This window comes from Mandrillus leucophaeus, unplaced genomic scaffold, assembly GCF_000951045.1.
Source record: "Mandrillus leucophaeus isolate KB7577 unplaced genomic scaffold, Mleu.le_1.0 Scaffold137, whole genome shotgun sequence".
Classification (NCBI taxonomy): Eukaryota; Metazoa; Chordata; class Mammalia; order Primates; family Cercopithecidae; genus Mandrillus; species Mandrillus leucophaeus.
The window spans coordinates 1,073,608-1,091,031 of NW_012101332.1; the positions used below are offsets into that span (position 1 = coordinate 1,073,608).

Consider the following 17,424-nt stretch of genomic DNA (forward strand, 5'->3'; position numbering starts at 1 on the left):
GTGGGGGCGGGGCCTGGCTTGAGCAGGACTTCCAGGGGAGGGTGTTGGAGGTGTGGCCGGGTTGAAAGCAGGGTCTAGGGATGCGCTGGGGTGTGTATCTTCTGCTCTGGGTTAGGAGCTGGCATTGAGGCTGGGAGGGGGTCTGGGGATGCCGCTTGCCTGGGGGCCCTCGCCCCGCCGCCCAATCCCTTTACGGTGCCGGGCGATCCCTGCAGCCGTACGCGGACCCGGTGCACGACCCCACCTGGCGCTGGTGGGAGAAAAACAAACAAGACCAGGTAGGCGGAGCGGATTGGGAGCCGGGAAAGGGGTGGTGCCCGGACACCCCTCACAGTGCCCCCAACCCCGGCGCTGACTCTGCCGCGCGCATGCGGTACTCCAGGATTACTACTTCTTCCTGGCGAGCAACTGGCGAAGCGCGGGCGGAGTGTTCATAGAAATGGACAGCTACGAAAAGATCTACAACCTCAAGTCCGCGTACGAGCTGCCGGAGCGCATTTTCCTGGACAAGGGCACTGAGTACAGCTTCGCCATCTTCCTGTCGGCGCAGAGCCACTCGTTCCGGACGATGGCAGAACTCGGTCTGCGCGGGGCCAGAGTCACTCCCGAAGGGCAGGGCGAGGGCTGCCGGAATCTGGGAGCTTGGGGGGAGGGGACACCACCCGAAGGGCGGGGCCTGTGAGGGAGGCCTTAACCCCCTTGACTGTCCGGAGCAGGCACCGTCTTCCAGCTGCATAGCCAGGTAGACGTGGGCGTGGTGCTGGCCGACCCCGGCTGCATCGAGGCCTCGGTGAAGCAGGAGGTCTTGATTAATCGCAACGCGGTGCTATTTTCGGTGAGGCCCGGCGGGCAGTTGGGATCAAGGGAGGTTTTTTGTTTTGTTTTTGGTTTTGTTTTTTGTTTGTTTGTTTTTGAGACAGGGTCTTGCTCTGTCAGGCTGGAGTGCAGTGGCGCGATCACTGCATTCTTGGCCTCCTGGGCTCAAGTGATCCTCCTCCCTCAACCTCCTGAGTAGCTGGGACTGCAGGCATGCACCACAGTGCCCAGCGAACTTTTTTTTCTTTTTTTCTTTTGAGACGGAGTCTCACTCTGTCGCCCAGGCTGGAGTACAATGGCACAATCTTGACTCACTGCAACCTCTGCCTCCCAGGTTCAACCGAGTCTCCTGCCTCAGCCTCCCTAGTAGCTGAGATTACAGGTGCACACCACCGCACCCAGCTAATTTTTTGTATTTTTAGTAGAGATGGAGTTTTACCATGTTGGCCCGGCTGGTCTTGAACTCCTGACCTCAAATGATCCGCCCACCTCAGCCTCCCAAAGTGCTGGGATTACAGGCGTGAGCCACTGTGCCCAGCCTTAACTTTTTATGTTTTGTAGAGAGGGGGGTCTACCTGTGTTGCCCAGGCTGGTCTCGAATTCCTGGGCTCAAGAGATCCTCACGCCTCGGCTTGAGGTGTGAGGTGTGAGGCAAGAGCCACGAGCCACCCTGCGCTTGGCCCCGTTAGCCTATTCCTGAGTAGAAAAATGGAAGACTTCCGTTCTCCTACCAGCCCCCACCTTGCCCCAGCTATGGGTTATTTGAACTGTTTGTTGGTCTTTGGGGAGACCTGTTCACCCCTTCATTTCTGCCTCTCCCCTCCTTCAACCCCAGATTACGCTCAAGGATAAAAAGGTTTGCTATGACCAAGGCATTAGTGGACACCACCTTATGAAGTCTTCCATGACGGTCAATGTGAGGTCCAAGCCTGGAGGGGAGGGTGCAGGATGGTGGGAAAGCCTGGGCCCACAGGGATCACCATCTTCACCTGCTCCTACCTGCAGGTGGTGGGTTCATCCGGGCTCTGCTTCCAGGAAACGCACGTGGGGGCCCGTATGCAAGTATTGGAGCTTGGGATACTGGGCCCTGGGAGGGAAAGGTTGGGGTCAGGTCTCAACATGGCTAATCCCCTGAGAATCCCACTAATCATTCATAATTTCCTTTCTTCTCATTCTTTCTCATCATTCATCCACCCACCCACTACTACCCATTAACTCCTTTCATTCTTTTTTTCTTTGAGATGGAGTTTCGCTCTTGTTGCCCAGGCTGGAGTGCAATGGTGCAGTCTTGGCTCACTGCAACCTCCACCTCCTTGGCTCAAGTGATTCTCCTGCTTCAGCCTCCCGAGTAGCTGGGATTACAGGTGCCCACCACCATGCCCAGCTAATTTTTTGTATTTTTAGTGGAGACAGGGTTTCTCCATGTTGGCCAGGCTGGTCGCAAACTGCTGAACTCAAGTGATCCACCCACCTCAGCCTCCCAAAGTGCTGGGATTCCAGGCATGAGCCTCCACACCCAGCCTAACTCCTTCCATTCATTCATGTTTTCAGAAAGGGCCACCTTCCCAGTTGTGCAGGTTGCACACAAGCTGATGTGTTCCCTCTGATAACTTTTCTGCAGAGGGAGAATAGAGTGAGCAACAGGGACTTTTTTTTTTTTTTTTTTTTTGAGACGAAGTCTCACTCTTGTCCCCCAAGCTGCAGTGCAATGGTGCAATCTCGGCTCACTGCAACCTCCGCCTCCCGGGTTCAAGCGATTCTTCTGCCTCAGCCTCCCAAGTAGCTGGGATTACAGGTGCATACCACCATGCCTGGCTAATTTTTTGTATTTTAAGAAGAGATGGAGTTTCACCATGTTGGCCAGGCTAGTCTCAAACTCCTGACCTCAGGTGACCTGCCCACCTCGGCCTCCCAAAGTGTTGGGATTACAAGTGTGAGCCACCGCGCCTGGTCCAGGGCCACTTTTTGCAATTGGCACAAAGGTGGCACAAGGGCTGGCCTGGCCCTGCCTTCACATCTCTCTTCTTCTGCCCACTCACATATTCCTCATTCAGTTCTTTGGGATCTTGGTTCTTCACTTGCTTATATATGTGATATCGCCTTTGCCCAGGGCAGACACTGAGGCTCAGAGAGGTGCAGTGTAACCCAGGGAGCTAATAAGTGGTAGAGGAGGGGCCTGCCCCAGAGTTCTTGTTCTCACCACTTCCCTACCCACTCCGGGGCACGCAGATCCTGGCGTTCCTCTTTCCTGGGTTAGAATGACCTTGGGCAGTCAAAAGGGATTGTAACAGCCCCCACCTCCTTAGAGTACATGAGATTTCATGTGCTAGACTGAATAAACAAGGAGGAAGTGTGACCGCATCACAGGGTGGGCAAGGGGAAATGTGGCGGGATGAACTCAGAGCAGTGATGGGGCAGAGTAAGTGGGGCCTCATGGGCCATGGTGCGTGAGCTGGTTCTTCGGGAGGGCTCCAAGCAGAGGAGGGACTCGAGGGTCCCCAGGGCCCATCTGGCTGCATGGGGTGGGGGGACATCAATGAGGGAACGGGAAGCAGGGAGACTCTGGAGAAGACAAGGTTGGACAAAACAGGGTGGGGGCAAAGAATTTGGAGGTTTAAGGGAGAGAATGAGTGGACTCTGCGTCTTTTTTTTTTTTTTCGAGACTGAGTCCTGCTCTGTTAGCTGGAGTGCAGTGGCGCAATCTTGGCCTCTGTCTCCCTGGTTCAAGCTGTTCTTCTGCCTCTGCCTCCCAAGTAGCTGGGATTACAGGCATGCGCCACCACACCCAGCTAATTTTTTGTATTTTTAGTAGAGAAAGGGTTTTGCTGTGCTGGCCAGGCTAGTCTCGAACTCTGGATTCAAGTGATCGGCCTGCCTCGGCCTCCCAAAGTGCTGGGATTACAGGCATGAGCCACTGCGCCAAGCCGTTTTAATGATATTAATGACCATATTGCTCTTGGCGGTGAGGGAGAGCCAGGCAGTTGGTGGTGGTGTTTGTGGGAGGGGTACTGTCCTTCCTGCCCCTCACCTCTCCAGGGGCCTGAGGAGACCCTGGACACTCCCATGAGCCTTTTTTCCTCCCACCGAGGGCAACCTGATGGTGCCAGTGTTCATTGGCTGCCCTCCAGGCAAGCGCCTGGCGTTCGACATCACCTACACTCTGGAATACAGCCGCCTGAAGAACAAACACTACTTTGACTGCGTTCAAGTGGACCCCGAGATGCCCTGCTTTCTCTTCCGGGACAGTGTGTGTCCAGTCCCTTCCCCTGCATCGTTCACTGTCCTCTTGCGCCCACCACTCTGCGCTCTCCCTCCCCGCTCCTCTGCCCACAGGCTACCCACCCTCTTTCCCCCGGCATCTCACTTTCCCCCTTCTTGGTCCTCAGCTTCTCAGGCCAGGCTAATTTCTTCTTCCCGTCTCAACCCCCTCCAACCCCATAGTTTTCTACCCCTTCTTCTTGATTCAAGATTTGGTGACAGGAGACTCCGGCAGTTTCCAGGGCAGGTAAAGGCGTGGCCAACTTGTAGCTAGGGCAGGTGGAGGGAGTGGAAGGGGATGGGTGCAGGACTCGAGACCCGGAGACCAGTCCGTGTGCACTTCTGTCCCTGGTAGCTACGTGCTGCTGGTGGTGGGTGGCGGGCCCACACTGGACACACTCAAGGACTACAACAAGGACGAAATCTACCGCTTCAACAGCCCCTTGGACAAGTAATCCCTGTGGGGCCCCACGCGTAATTGGCCTTGCTTCCCCTAGAGGCCTTTCCCACTTCCAAGCCAAGCCCACCTCACAAGCCCCCGCCTCCGCATCTCAGGTCCCGCCCACAGTGGGGCTCTTAGGATCCCACAGGCAAACTCCTGCAGGGCCCCCTTAACACCATGCCCCCTGCACATAAGACCCCGCCCCCTGCACCCACCTCTGGCCTCCCTCCACACTGACCACTGAGGCCATACCTCCCCCACACCCCCTAACCCCTGGCTGAGATGACCTCGTCCTGCACAGGACCAACAGCCTTATCTGGACCACGAGGACCAAAAGGACCACCAAAGACTCAGCCTTCCACATCATGTCCCATGAGAGCCCGGGTATCGAGTGAGTGCACAGCCTGGCCTTCTTGGCCCCCATCTGTCGGTAGTCCATCAGGCCCACCCATCCTTTCTGCCCCCAGGAGGCCTCTTGATCCCCAAGTCACACTGACTGCCTTTGTGTTACTCAAATGGGGCTGAACTTTGCACAAGCTGAAGTCCCTGCCTGGAATGCTGCTCCCTCCTACTCTCGTCAGGCCTTAGGCAGATGCCCCTTCAGCCAGGAGGACTTTTCTGTTTCAGGATGGGACAATTGTCCCTTCGTGGCTCCCATGGTCGCCTGGGGCTCTCCCATCCCGCCCCTGAGTCCCCTACCTGTGCATCCCCATCCTAGAGTGGACAGCCCTGGGCAGTCACTGTCTGGTGTGGGGTCTGTATCTCCTCCAGAACTGGGTCCTGAATAGACTCATAAATTTGTTTTTATTTTTATTTTTGAGATGGAGTTTCGCTCTTTGTTGCCCAGTCTGGAATGCAGTGGCATGATCTCAGCTCACTGCAATCTCCACCTTCCGGGTTCAAGCGATTCTCCTGTCTCAGCCTCCTGTTTGTTTATTTTTTGAGACAGGCTCCCTCTGTAGTCCACCAGGCTGGAGTGCAGTGGCACAATCTCAGCTCACTGCAACCTCTGCCTCCCAGGTTCAAGCAATTCTCCTGCCTTAGCCTCCCAAGTAGCTGGGATTACAGGCAACCGCCACCATGCCTGGCTAATTTTTGTATTTTTAGTAGGGATGGGGTTTCACCATGTTGGTCAGGCTGGTCTTGAACTGCTGACCTCAGGTGATCCTCACGCTTCAGCCTCCCAAAGCACTGGGATTACAGGCGCACGCCACTATGCCCGGTTAATTTTTGTTTTTGTTTTTTTCTAGTAGAGATGGAGTTTCACCATATTGGCCAGGCTGGTTAACATAGCATTTATTGAATGAAATAATGAACAAATGAATAAATCAATTCGTGGCAGGCATTTATTGATATTTGAATGTGGGTATTAATGAATGAATAAAACAATGGAGAAACAAATTCATATATAGGGGCTCAATAAGTTTCATTCAATGAAAGGAAAAAAATGAAGCCATGAGCAAATGAAGGCAGTGAATGAATGAACAACTTGCGCCTAGTCAGAATTTAACCTGCTCTATTTTTTTATTTTTTATTTTTATTTATTTTTTTGAGATAGACTCTTGCTCTGTCACCCAGGCTGGAGTACAGTGGTACAATCTCAGCTCACTGCAACTTCCGCCTCTTGGGTTCAAGTGATTCTCCCACCTCAGCCTCCCGTGTAGCTGGGATTACAGGCGCACGCCACCACGCCTGGCTAGTTTTTGTAATTTTTAGTAGAGATGGGATTTCACCATGTTGGTCAGGCTGGTCTTGAACTCCTGACCTCAAGTGATCCACCTGCCTCGGCCTCCCAAAGTGCTGGGATTATACATGTGAGCCACCGCGCCCGGCCTAACCTGCATTTATTGGATAATGAATAGAGAAGGAAATAAATGAAAGATGTGACTTTGTACCTAGTAAGTGCTCAAGCTGTATTTATGGGATAAAGGAATGAAGGGAGCAAAGAATGAATAAGGAGTCGGCACATGATAGGTACACAGCCTGTAATCTGGATGGATGCACAGTGACAGAGGAATTGACAGATGGAGGCGTGAAGGCAGGAGGAAATGAATGAGTAGACAGCCTGTGGCACAGTAGCCGTTCAGTCAGCATGATTGAATGAGTGAATGAAGGAATGAACGAGGGAAGGCATGAGATCGCACCCATTTGGTCCTCACCGAGAGCGTTGGGGTGGAGGAAGAAATTGGGAGTTGGCACAGACTAGGCATGGTTGGTAGCACAACTGCCTGATCTTTGGCTCGCAGGTGGCTCTGTCTGGAGAACGCCCCATGCTATGACAATGTTCCCCAAGGCATCTTCGCCCCTGAATTCTTCTTCAAGGTGTTGGTGAGCAATAGGTGAGCCAGGCAAGTGGCCCAGGTGCGGGTCAGGGGCTGCCCATGGAACGCCTGGCTTCTCCGCTAATCCTGGGTCCCCTCCCAACCCCCGCAGAGGAGTGGACACGAGCACCTACTGCAACTACCAGCTCACCTTCCTGCTGCACATCCACGGGCTGCCACTCAGTCCCAAGCGGGCCCTTTTCATCCTCATGGTGAGTGGCTGTCCAGGAGCTGCCCTGCTGGGTGGGCAAGGGCCCACACCTCCACACCTATGCTTGTTGTACTTCACTAATTCATTCCTTCAGTCACTCATCTGGTCATGCCGACTGAACGCCTGCCATGCCACAGGCTGTCTACTCATTCATTTCCTCCTGCCATCACGCCTCCATCTGTCAATTTCCCTGTAACTGTGGATCCAGATTGTGGACTGTGTACCTTATCATGTGCCAACTCCTTATTTATTCTTTGCTCCCTGCAGGTGTCAGTCAGCGTGTTTGTGGGCCTGGTGATCTTCTACATTGCCTTCTGCCTCCTGTGGCCCCTCGTGGTGAAGGGCTGCACGATGATCCGGTGGAAGATAAACGATATCATTGCCTCAGAATCCTACTACACCTATGCCTCCATTTCCGGAATGTCGAGCATGCAGTCTCTGAGACGTTCCAGGATGGGCTCCATGTTCAGCTCCAGGATGACAGAGGACAAGGCTGAACCCAAGGAAGCTGTGGAGAGACAGTTGATGACCTGAGTCTGCCGCGTGCCCCAGCCCCCAGTCACTGTCACACTTCCCCTACGAGGCCCATCTTGAAGATGCAGCCTGTCACCCAGCTCAGACCTCTGTTTTGCTTGATGTTTACTTCTGGTTCAGACTCAAATAAAGCCTTTTTTCAGGACCAGCTGTGGGCCCTCTTAAGAGCTTGAGTTCAGAAGGTTTGTACCAGCATAGCTGCACATTAAAATATCATAAACCTCGCTGGGCACTGTAGCTTATGCCTGTAATCCCAGCACTTTGGGAGGCGGAAGCAGGCAGATCATTTGAGGTCAGGAGTTTGAGACCAGCCTGGCCCACATGGTGAAAACTTGCAACCCTGTCTCTACTAAAAATACAAAAAATTAGCTGGGCATGGTGGTGCATGACTGTAATTCCAACTACTTGGGAGGCTGAGACAGGATAATCCCCTGAACCTGGGAGGCAGAAGTTGCAGTGAGCCAAGATTGCGCCACTGCATTCCAGCCTGGGCAACAGACTGAGACTCCCGACTCAACAAAACAATAAATAAAATATCAAAAACCTTCTAGGCCACCTGTTAAATAGTGGCTTCTCTGTGTGCCTGTTGGCTGAGCCCCTCCCCAGGGTGCCCCAGACCTCCCTGTGGTCCAGCAGGATCCTCCACAATCCAGGCCCATTGCTATGGCCCACCATCTGCTCTGATTATTTAGTGTTACGTATTTTGAATGTCAACACCTATCTAATGTCTTAAGGAGGGGACCCTGGAGATGTCAGGATTCTTATTTTAGTTGCAAGTAGCAAGTATTTCCCTCAAATGGTCTACATGAAAATGGTAATTTACAGGCTTCAGGTACAGTTTGATCCAGTAGTCCCCAGGGTCCACAGGATTCAGCCTTCATTTCTCTGTAGTTTTTTCTTCTCTGTCCTCCTCTGAGTGCAGTCTCTGACCTCAGGACAACTCCTCTCACCATCTGAGGCTAGTTATGCAGTCCATAATCTGGATGGATGCATAGTGACCGATGAATTGACAGATGGAGGCATGAAGGCAGGAGGAAATAAATGAGTAAAAAAATACCGTGTTGCATGGTAGGCATTCGGTCAGCATTACTGGATGAATGAATGACGGAGCGAATGAGGAAAGGTGTGAGACTATGCCTAGTTGGTGCTCACTCAGAGTGTTGGGGTGGAGGAATAAATTGGGATTGGCATCGACTAGGCATGGTTGGTAGCACAAAAACCTAATGAAACTTGACAATAACAAGAGTTGGCAACACTCATGTGTGTAAGGTCTGTTGGCTAAGGTTGTTTCCACCACCAAGATTCTATTGAGTCACCTCCTGGTCCAGATGAACACATCATAATCCTGTATCAGCCAAGTCAACATGTGATTTGAATATCACCATCTGCATTTCCAGCCAAGATAAAGTGACAGAGACTGGATTTCCCCTCATACTTGAAACTATTTATTTATTTTTGAGATGGAGTCTTGCTCTGTCACCCAGGCTGGAGTGCAGTGGTGCTATCTCGGCTCACTGCAACCTCTGCCTCCTGGGTTCAAGCGATTCTCCTGCCTCAGCCTCCCGAGTGGCTGGGACTACAGACGCATGACACCATGTCCAGCTGATTTTTTGTATTTTTAGTAGAGACAGGATTTCACCGTGTTAGCCAGGCTGGTCTCGATCTCCCGACCTCGTGATCCATCCACCTCAGCCTCCCGAAGTACTGGGATTACAGGCGTGAGCCACCGTATCATCGTGGTTTTTTGGTTTTTTTTGTTTTTGTTATTTTTTAGATGGAGTTTTGCTCTTGTTGCCTAGGCTGGAGGGCAATGGTGCGATCCTGGCTCACTGCAACCTCCGCCTCCCAAGTTCAAGTGATTCTCCTGTCTCAGGCTCCCGAATGAGTAACTGGGATTACAGGCACCCACAACCATGCCTGGATAGATAATTTTTCGTATTTGTAGTAGAGATGGAGTTTCACCATGTTGGCCAAGCTGGTCTCAAACTCCTGACCTCGGGTGATCCACCCACTTCAGCCTCCCAAAGTGCTGAGATTACAGGCGTGAGCCACCGTGCCCGGCCAACAAATATTTATTGACTGTCGACTAATATTTGCCAAGCACTGAGATACTGGGAATTCAGTGGTGAAGGAAATCGTCCTGCCTCCATGGAGATGACATTCTAAACAGTGGAGACAAGAGAGTGAGAGCCCGGCTTGAGAAAAACGTGCTGTCCAGGCGCAGTGACTCATACCTGTGAATTCCAACACTTTGAGAGGTCAAGGCAGGAAGATCGCTTGAGCTCAGGAGTTCGAGACCAACCTGGGCAGTATGAGTCTCTACAAAAAAATTAAAATAAAATTTTTTTTAAAAGAGAGAAAAAGCGATGTTGAATGTTCAGGTGTAATATCAATCAATGGAGGAAGGAGAAGTTGGTATAAGAAGCTGTGAATACTGGCCAGGCAAGGTGGCTCATGCCTGTAATCCCAGCACTTCGGGAGGCCGGGGCCTGGGGAATTACCTGAGTTCAGGAGTTGGAGACCAGCCTGACCAACGTGGTGGAACCCGGGCTCTACTAAAAATACGAAAATTAACTGTATGTGGTGGCACGTGCCTGTAATCCCAGCTACTTGGGAGGCTGGGGCAGAAGAATCACTTGAACCCAGGAGGCGGAGGATGCAGTGAGCCAAGATCACTCCATTGCACTCCAGCCTGGGCAGCAAGAGCTAAATTCCGTCTCAAAAAAAAAAAAAAAAAAAAAAATTGTGAATCCTTCATTTACATATGATATTTAAAGCCATAGAGCTGGATGAGTTTTGTAACTAGTTCGTTCATATAAGCTTGGGAAAAAGATGTAGAAGGATGCATTGAAAAAGAGACTGGAGGCCGGGCGCGGTGGCTCAAGCCTGTAATCCCAGCACTTTGGGAGGCCGAGACGGGCGGATCACGAGGTCAGGAGATCGAGATCAGCCTGGCTAACACGGTGAAACCCCATCTCTACCAAAAAAATACAAAAAACTAGCCGGGCGAGGTGGCGGGTGCCTGTAGTCGCAGCTACTCGGGAGGCTGAGGCAGGAGAATGGCGTAAACCCGGGAGGCGGATCTTGCAGTGAGCTGAGATCCGGCCACTGCACTCCAGCCTGGGCGACTGAGCGAGACTCCGTCTCAAAAAAAAAAAAAAAAAAGAAAAAGAGACTGGAGAGGGAGCCCCAGGTATACATCCTAGCTGTTAGTCCGTTGGAAGGTTACCCGGCCTCTCTGTTTATAAAATGAGTAAAACACAGCTCTCCAAACGGCACGACATCGCCACCTATTGGCTGGAGACGCTGCTCCGAAGGCGGAACCTTCAGGACAGCTACGTAGCGTCCCGAACACTCAGACTGAAGCCAGGGCAGCCATGTTCATTACTGGAACCGTGAGGTCGGTGGGGCGGGAGGGCGGCGTTGAGACAGCTGTCATTTTCAGTTAGGGCAAAAGCCGACTTCCGGTCACCATCTTGAGTGACGACAGAGGCGGAGCTCCAACTGACATGTTCATTAAGGGCAGGGCTCCGAGGGCGCCACCTCGAGAGCGACAGCGGGCTACCCGTGGCGGGCGGAGGCAGGTTGTAGCCCCGCCCCGGGTCTTGGGCTCCACCTCTCGGCCCCACTTCCGCCGGGCGAGCGTCTGTAGGCGGCGTTGCCGTAAATCGGGCGGTCGGCTTGCCGCATCACGCAACATGGCGGCCGCGGCGGTGAACGGGGCGGCAGGCTTCTCGAACTCGGGGCCCGCGGCGACCTCGGGCGCTGTCCTACAAGCCGCGACCGGCATGTACGAGCAACTCAAGGGCGAGTGGAATCGTAAAAGTCCCAATCTTAGCAAGTGCGGGGAAGAGCTGGGCCGGCTAAAGGTAAGGTTGGCAGGCCCAGGAAACCGTGTGTTGCGGGCGTGGGGGGCGCTACGAGGTGTCTGGACCCAACCAAGTCCCGGGCCGCGGAATACACCTCGGTGCCAGCGAGACTGAGGCGGGCTGGGGGATCCGACGGGGCGAAAGATTTGGAGCAGCCAAAGTGGCGGCCCGGAGGGGGTCAAGAAGCGAGAGAGGACAGGGCGCGGTGGTTCACGCCTGTAATCGCAGCATTTGGCGGGGGAGCATCACTTAAGCCCAGGAGTTCAAGATCAGCTTGAGCAACAAAGCGAGACTCTTGTCTCTACACTTTTTTTTTTTTTTTTCAGGTGAGAGATGACTGGAATGGACCTACGCGGGCGTGGTAGGGGAATGATGGAAAGACTCGGGATGGCAGAATGAGTGAGGGGTTAGAGTTTTGGTGCTTGGAGGCTTAACTGGTCGGAGTGGCAGGACTGGGGTTCTTTCTTTTCCTGATGGTGGAGTCCAGGCAAGACCAAGTGGGAAATGAGAACTGCCCAGGATGATAAAAGAATGAGACTGAAAAGGTGGACTGTGTAGAGGGTATGTGGTTAAGACCAGGCTGGGTTAGGATCTGAGAGATCTGGGGCTTAGGCTCGCATCTGTGGGGACAGGGGGCAGCCTAGTTGTGAAGGCAGGACTGAACCTAGAAGAAATATTCTTACAAGTAGAGAACAAGAATATGGGGCTCAGAGTGCTTGAGACCAAGTATGTGTTGGGAGGGAGTATAAATCCAGTGGCTTGGAACAAGCTGCTGTGTCTGCTAAGGAAAAATGTATGGGCTGAACTGTGTGGGGAGATTTGGACCTCCCCCTCCCAGATGCAGATTTTGGGGATAGCCCAGCTACCCCTTCCCCAATAGATGGTGGGGAAGATCAGCCACGAATGGAATGTGCTGGTGTCCCCCGCCCCCGCCGTGTGATTCCACTGGGTCAGGCACTGAGTGTCCCTCCTTGTTTCCCCAGTGGGGCTATTAATAATTGTAATGTGATGGAATCTTAAATGGGCGTGTGTTGTGTGCTCAGGCCTTGTTCTGAGTGCTTTATGAAAAAGGACTCTTCGGCCTGGCGTGGTGGCTCACGCCTGTAATCCCAGCACTTTGGGAGGCCAAGACAGGATCATGAGGTCAGGAGGTCGAGACCATCCTGGCTAACAAGGTGAAATCCCATCTCTACTAAAAATACAAAAAAAAAATTAGCTGGGTGTGGTGGCAGGCGCCTGTTGTCCCAGCTACTTGAGAGGCTGAGGCAGGAGGATGGCGTGAACTCAGGAGGTGGAGCTTGCAGTGAACGGAGATGGCACCACTGCACTCCAGCCTGGGCGACAGAGTGAGACTCCGTCTCAAAAAAAAAAAAAAGGACTCTTCATGAGTCAGGATGATGGTTAGCCCCATTTTCCAGGTGGGAGGAACAAAGCATAGAGCAGGTAAGTCATCTGTATTTGAATTCCCATCTTTTCTTCCCTCCCCTCCCCATCAGCTAGTTCTTCTGGAGCTCAACTTCTTGCCAACCACAGGGACCAAGCTGACCAAACAGCAGCTCATTCTGGCCCGTGAGTGTCACTGGGGTTAGTGGGGGGTGATGATCAGGGGGTTATGGCAGGAATGGTAGCAGTGGTGGTTGGGGAAGAGACCTCAGTCACCTCCTGAGAGCTCACTCTGTCACCCACAGGTGACATACTGGAGATCGGGGCCCAGTGGAGCATCCTGCGCAAGGACATCCCCTCCTTCGAGCGCTACATGGCCCAGCTCAAATGCTACTACTTTGATTACAAGTGAGAATGGGTCCTGCCCCCAATTGGGGGGTGGTTGCATGGCAGCTCCTTTATCTCTGGGGCTCTGGCCATTTGGGTCCTCTTTCTTCATCTGGGAACTCCTCCTGGCTTAGTTCTGTCCTCAGAACTAGGGTCAGGAGTTGGCTTGGAGGTCCTAAGACTTGGCTTGTGTGATCCAGGCTTGTAGGTCTCTAGTCAGTCTCCCCCAACCCATTCCCACACTGCAGCCCCTCTGCCCAGCAGGGCTGCCATCACCCTTCACTAGTCCTGGCCCCAGCCTTGCCCCTCTGACTCAAACCCCCGTGGCAGCCAGCAGGATCATGTAACACTAAAATTTGACACTGTCCATACCCTGCTCAGAACCTGCATGGCTCTTCATGGTCCTCAGGCACAAGACCAAGTTCTTTCCTGTGGCTTCCAGTCCGGTCCCAGCTCCGACCCCTCTGCCTGTGCCTGCCCATCCCAGCCGTTTCTCTCACTGGACTGTGAGCTTTCTAAAGGCAGAGCCTGGAACTGTTTCAGTTACTGCTGTGTCCCTTACACTGCCTACCACAGGGCCAGGCCCAGAACAGGGACTCACCGGATATGTGTTGAATGTAAAACTGAATGATACCTGCACAGATTAATGATTGGGAATTTGACGTCAGACGAACCTGGCTTTGAAATGTCCAGCCGCTTCCTGATTATGAGGTCTTGGGCAAATGACTTTACCTCTCTCACTTTCCCTGTTAAAGTAGGGAGTGGTGGTTCTTTTATTTATTTATTTTTGGAGATAGGGTCTTGCTCTGTTGCCCAGGCTGGAGTGCAATGGTGCAGTCATGGCTCACCACAGCCTTGACCTCCTGGGCTCAAGCGATGCTCCTACCTTAGCCTCTCAAGTAGCTAGGGCTACAGGTGCACACCACCACTCCTGCCTGTTTCATTTTAATTTTTTGTAGAGATGGGGGTCTCACTTTGTTGTCCAGGCTGGTCTTGAACTCCTGGCCACAAGTGATCCTCCTGCCTTAGGCTCCCAGATTGTTGGGATTACAGGTGTTGAGTCATTGCACCTGACTCCAATAACTCTTTTTTTTTTTTTTTTTGAGATGGAGTTTCACTCTTGTTGCCCAGGCCGTCGTGCAATGGTGTGATCTCGGCTCACCACAACCTCCGCCTCCCAGGTTCAAGTGATTCTCCTGCCTCAGTCTCCCGAGTAGGTGGGATTACAGGCATGCACCACCACACCTGGCTAATTTTTGTATTTTTAGTAGAGATGGGGTTTCTCCATGTTGGTCAGGCTGGTCTCGAACTCCTGACCTCAGGCAATCCACCCGCCTCAGCCTCCCAAAGTGCTGGGATTACAGACGTGAGCCACCATGCCCGGCCAGTAACTCTTTCTTTCTCTTTTTTTTGAGATAGGAGTCTCACTCTGTCACCCAGGCTAGAGTGCAACAGTGCGAACTTGGCTCACTGCGACCTCCACCTCCCACGTTCAAGTGATTCTCCTGCCTCAGCCTCCCTCAGCCTCCTGAGTAGCTGGGATTACAGGCGCCCGCCACCACGCCCAGCTAATTTTTGTATTTTTAGTAGAGACGGGGTTTTGCCAGGTTTGCCAGGCTGGTTTTGAACTCCTGACCTCAGGTGATCCATCCGCCTCAAAGTGCTGGGATTATAGGCATGAGCCACCGCGCCTGGCCAGTAACTCTTAATATAATTATAGCTAACACTGTGTTTATTTGGGCCAGGTATTGTTCTAATCACCTTACCTGGGTTGAACCATTTAGTTCACTTAACCCTTGTTCATTCAACCCATCTCTACAAAGTGGATACTGTGAGGCCAGGCACGATGGCACATGCCTGAAACCCCAGCACTTTGGGAGGCTGAGACAAAAGGATCACTTGAGTCCAGGAGTTCCAGACCTGCCTGGCCAACATGGCGAAATCCTGTCTCTACAAAAAATAACAAAAAAATTAGCTGGACATGATGGTGTGCACTTGTAGTCCCGCTACTTTGGAGTCTGAGGTTGGAGGATAGCTTGAGCATGGGAAGTTGAGGCTGCAGTGAGCCTGAGTGACAGAGCGAGACCCTGTCTTGTAATTGGGAAAAAATAAAAGGGCCGGGTGTGGTGGCTCACACTGTAATCCCAGCACTTTGGGGGGCTGAGGTGGGTGGATCACGAGATCAGGAGTTCGAGACCAGCCTGGCCAGCATGGTGAAACCCTGTCTCTACTAAAAATACCAAAAATTAGCCAGGCGTGGTGGCATGTGCTTGTAGTCCCAGCTACTTGGGAGGCTGAGTCAGGAGAATCGCTTAAACCCGGCAAGCAGAGGTTGCAGTGAGCCAAGAACGCACCATTACACTCCAGTCTGGGCAACAGAGAGAGACTCCTTCTCAAAAATAAATAAAAGGATACTGTGGTGATACCCAGTTTACACTTTGGGAAACTGAGGTTGTCATTTCACTGAAGTGAGGTCCCTCACTTGGATCAGTATGACTTGTGACTAATTCATGCATCTTTGGGCCACAGTTTCCTCATATGAAAACCCGGGACCTGATACCTCTTCAGGAGATGCATGGGGCAGGCGTGAGAATTCCTGGAGCCTGGGGTAGAGGGCTCGCTAGGCCCCTAAATCCTCCTTACCCTGCTTCCCCGTCCCGCGTCCACAGGGAGCAGCTCCCCGAGTCAGCCTATATGCACCAGCTCTTGGGCCTCAACCTCCTCTTCCTGCTGTCCCAGAACCGGGTGGCTGAGTTCCACACGGAGTTGGAGCGGCTGCCTGCCAAGGACATCCAGACCAACGTCTACATCAAGCACCCTGTGTCCCTGGAGCAAGTGAGGCGGCAGGCGGCGGGGGAGGACCTGGCCAAAGTGGGCGGTGCAGGGGTGGCCTTCAGAGGGCCTTCCTGAAGGAGTGGCCAGGGTTCACCCATCTTTCCACCCATGGACCCATCCTCTTGTTTGTCCAACAAATACTGAGTCCCAGCTGTGTGCCAGACACTGTGGGAGGTTGTCAGACTGTGCAGTGAGCCAAGCAGGTGAAATTCGTGATCTTGTGGTGATGACATTGGGGTGCGGAAGCAGATAGTAAGCCCGAAGAGTGAGTGGCCTGTGCGGTCTGTCAGATGCTGAGTACTGTGGAGAAAAGGCAGAAAGGAGGGTAGAGAGGCAGGGACGGGGTAACATTTATCTCGGGGAGTCAGAAGGCCTTACTGAAAAGGTGAAATTGGAGAAAGACTTGAAAAGGGTGAGGAACTGGCTCATGCCTGTAATCCCAGCACTTTGGGAGGCTGAGGCAGGAGGACAGCTTGAGCTCAGGAGTTCAAGACTGCAGTGTGCTATGATCACCACTGTATTCTAGCCTGGGTGACAGATTCTGTCTCTATTTAGAAAATAAATAAATAAAAACAGATTTTTTTAAAGAAAAGGGTGACCATGCACAGTGGCTCACGCCTGTAATCCCAGCACATTGGGAGGCCAAGGCGGGTGGATCACCTGAGGTCAGGAGGTCGAAACCGGCATGGCCAACATGGTGAAACCCCGTCTCTATAAAAATACAAAAATTAGTTGGGTGCGGTGGTTGGTGCCTGTAATCCCAGCTACTTGGGAGGCTGAGACAGGAGAATCGCTTGAACCCAGGAGGTAGAGGTTGCAGTGAACCAAGATTGCGCTACTGCACTCCAGCCTGGGCAACAGAGCAAGACTCTATCTCAAAAAGAAAAAAAAGGATGAGGAACTGAACCGTGTGGACAGCCAGGCAGAGGGACCAGCCAGTCCAACTGTCCTGAGGCAGCACCATGTCTGCTGTGTTAGAGGGACAGCCGAGAAGACGGTGTTTTGGGAACAAAGGGAGCAGGGCCAGGGCAAGGCCTTAGGACCTAAGGGTGGGAAGTTGTTCCTGGAGCTGACGTCTTAGGGGAGGATTTGGTCCGTGGGGAGAGGATGGGAGAGAGAGCAGTTAGGGCGGGCAGCACAGTTCATGCAGAGGTGTAAGGGATGAGCCTGAGGTGGAGCCGGCCCTGTCTCCCTCCTGGAGAATAGGTGGATAATTGGACAGTAGATGAGATAATGAGATGCCAGCCCAGAGCAGGCTTGGGGAGAGGGAGGGAGGGAGGAAGGGGGTGGGGGCAGAGAGAGAGAGTCGTGTGTGTGTGTGTGTGTCTGTGTGTGTCTGTGTGTGTCTGTGTGTGTGTCTGTGTGTGT

General features: G+C 52.8%; 2 protein-coding genes across 5 annotated transcripts in view; both read left to right on the plus strand.

The window, feature by feature from the left end:
- The window catches only part of CATSPERG (catsper channel auxiliary subunit gamma), a 33,630-nt gene extending 25,903 nt beyond the window's left edge, over positions 1-7,727 (plus strand). For all 3 annotated transcript variants that reach the window (XM_011973327.1, XM_011973329.1, XM_011973328.1), the window contains 12 exons: positions 216-278; positions 383-581; positions 717-835; positions 1,652-1,732; positions 1,822-1,878; positions 3,905-4,061; positions 4,258-4,321; positions 4,430-4,525; positions 4,818-4,907; positions 6,763-6,855; positions 6,950-7,049; positions 7,316-7,727. In XM_011973327.1, the coding sequence (XP_011828717.1) occupies positions 216-278; positions 383-581; positions 717-835; positions 1,652-1,732; positions 1,822-1,878; positions 3,905-4,061; positions 4,258-4,321; positions 4,430-4,525; positions 4,818-4,907; positions 6,763-6,855; positions 6,950-7,049; positions 7,316-7,582 (1,386 nt within the window). In that variant the 3' untranslated portion in view covers positions 7,583-7,727. The remainder of the gene's footprint in view (positions 1-215; positions 279-382; positions 582-716; positions 836-1,651; positions 1,733-1,821; positions 1,879-3,904; positions 4,062-4,257; positions 4,322-4,429; positions 4,526-4,817; positions 4,908-6,762; positions 6,856-6,949; positions 7,050-7,315) is intronic.
- Positions 7,728-10,831: 3,104 nt separating this feature from the next.
- The window catches only part of PSMD8 (proteasome (prosome, macropain) 26S subunit, non-ATPase, 8), an 11,447-nt gene continuing 4,854 nt past the window's right edge, over positions 10,832-17,424 (plus strand). The window contains exons 1-4 of one of the 2 annotated variants that reach the window (XM_011973325.1): positions 10,832-11,451; positions 12,948-13,020; positions 13,140-13,242; positions 15,891-16,056. In XM_011973325.1, coding sequence (XP_011828715.1) covers positions 11,092-11,451; positions 12,948-13,020; positions 13,140-13,242; positions 15,891-16,056 — 702 coding nt within the window. In that variant the 5' untranslated portion in view covers positions 10,832-11,091. The remainder of the gene's footprint in view (positions 11,452-12,947; positions 13,021-13,139; positions 13,243-15,890; positions 16,057-17,424) is intronic. The other variant, XM_011973326.1, reaches the window with a different exon arrangement.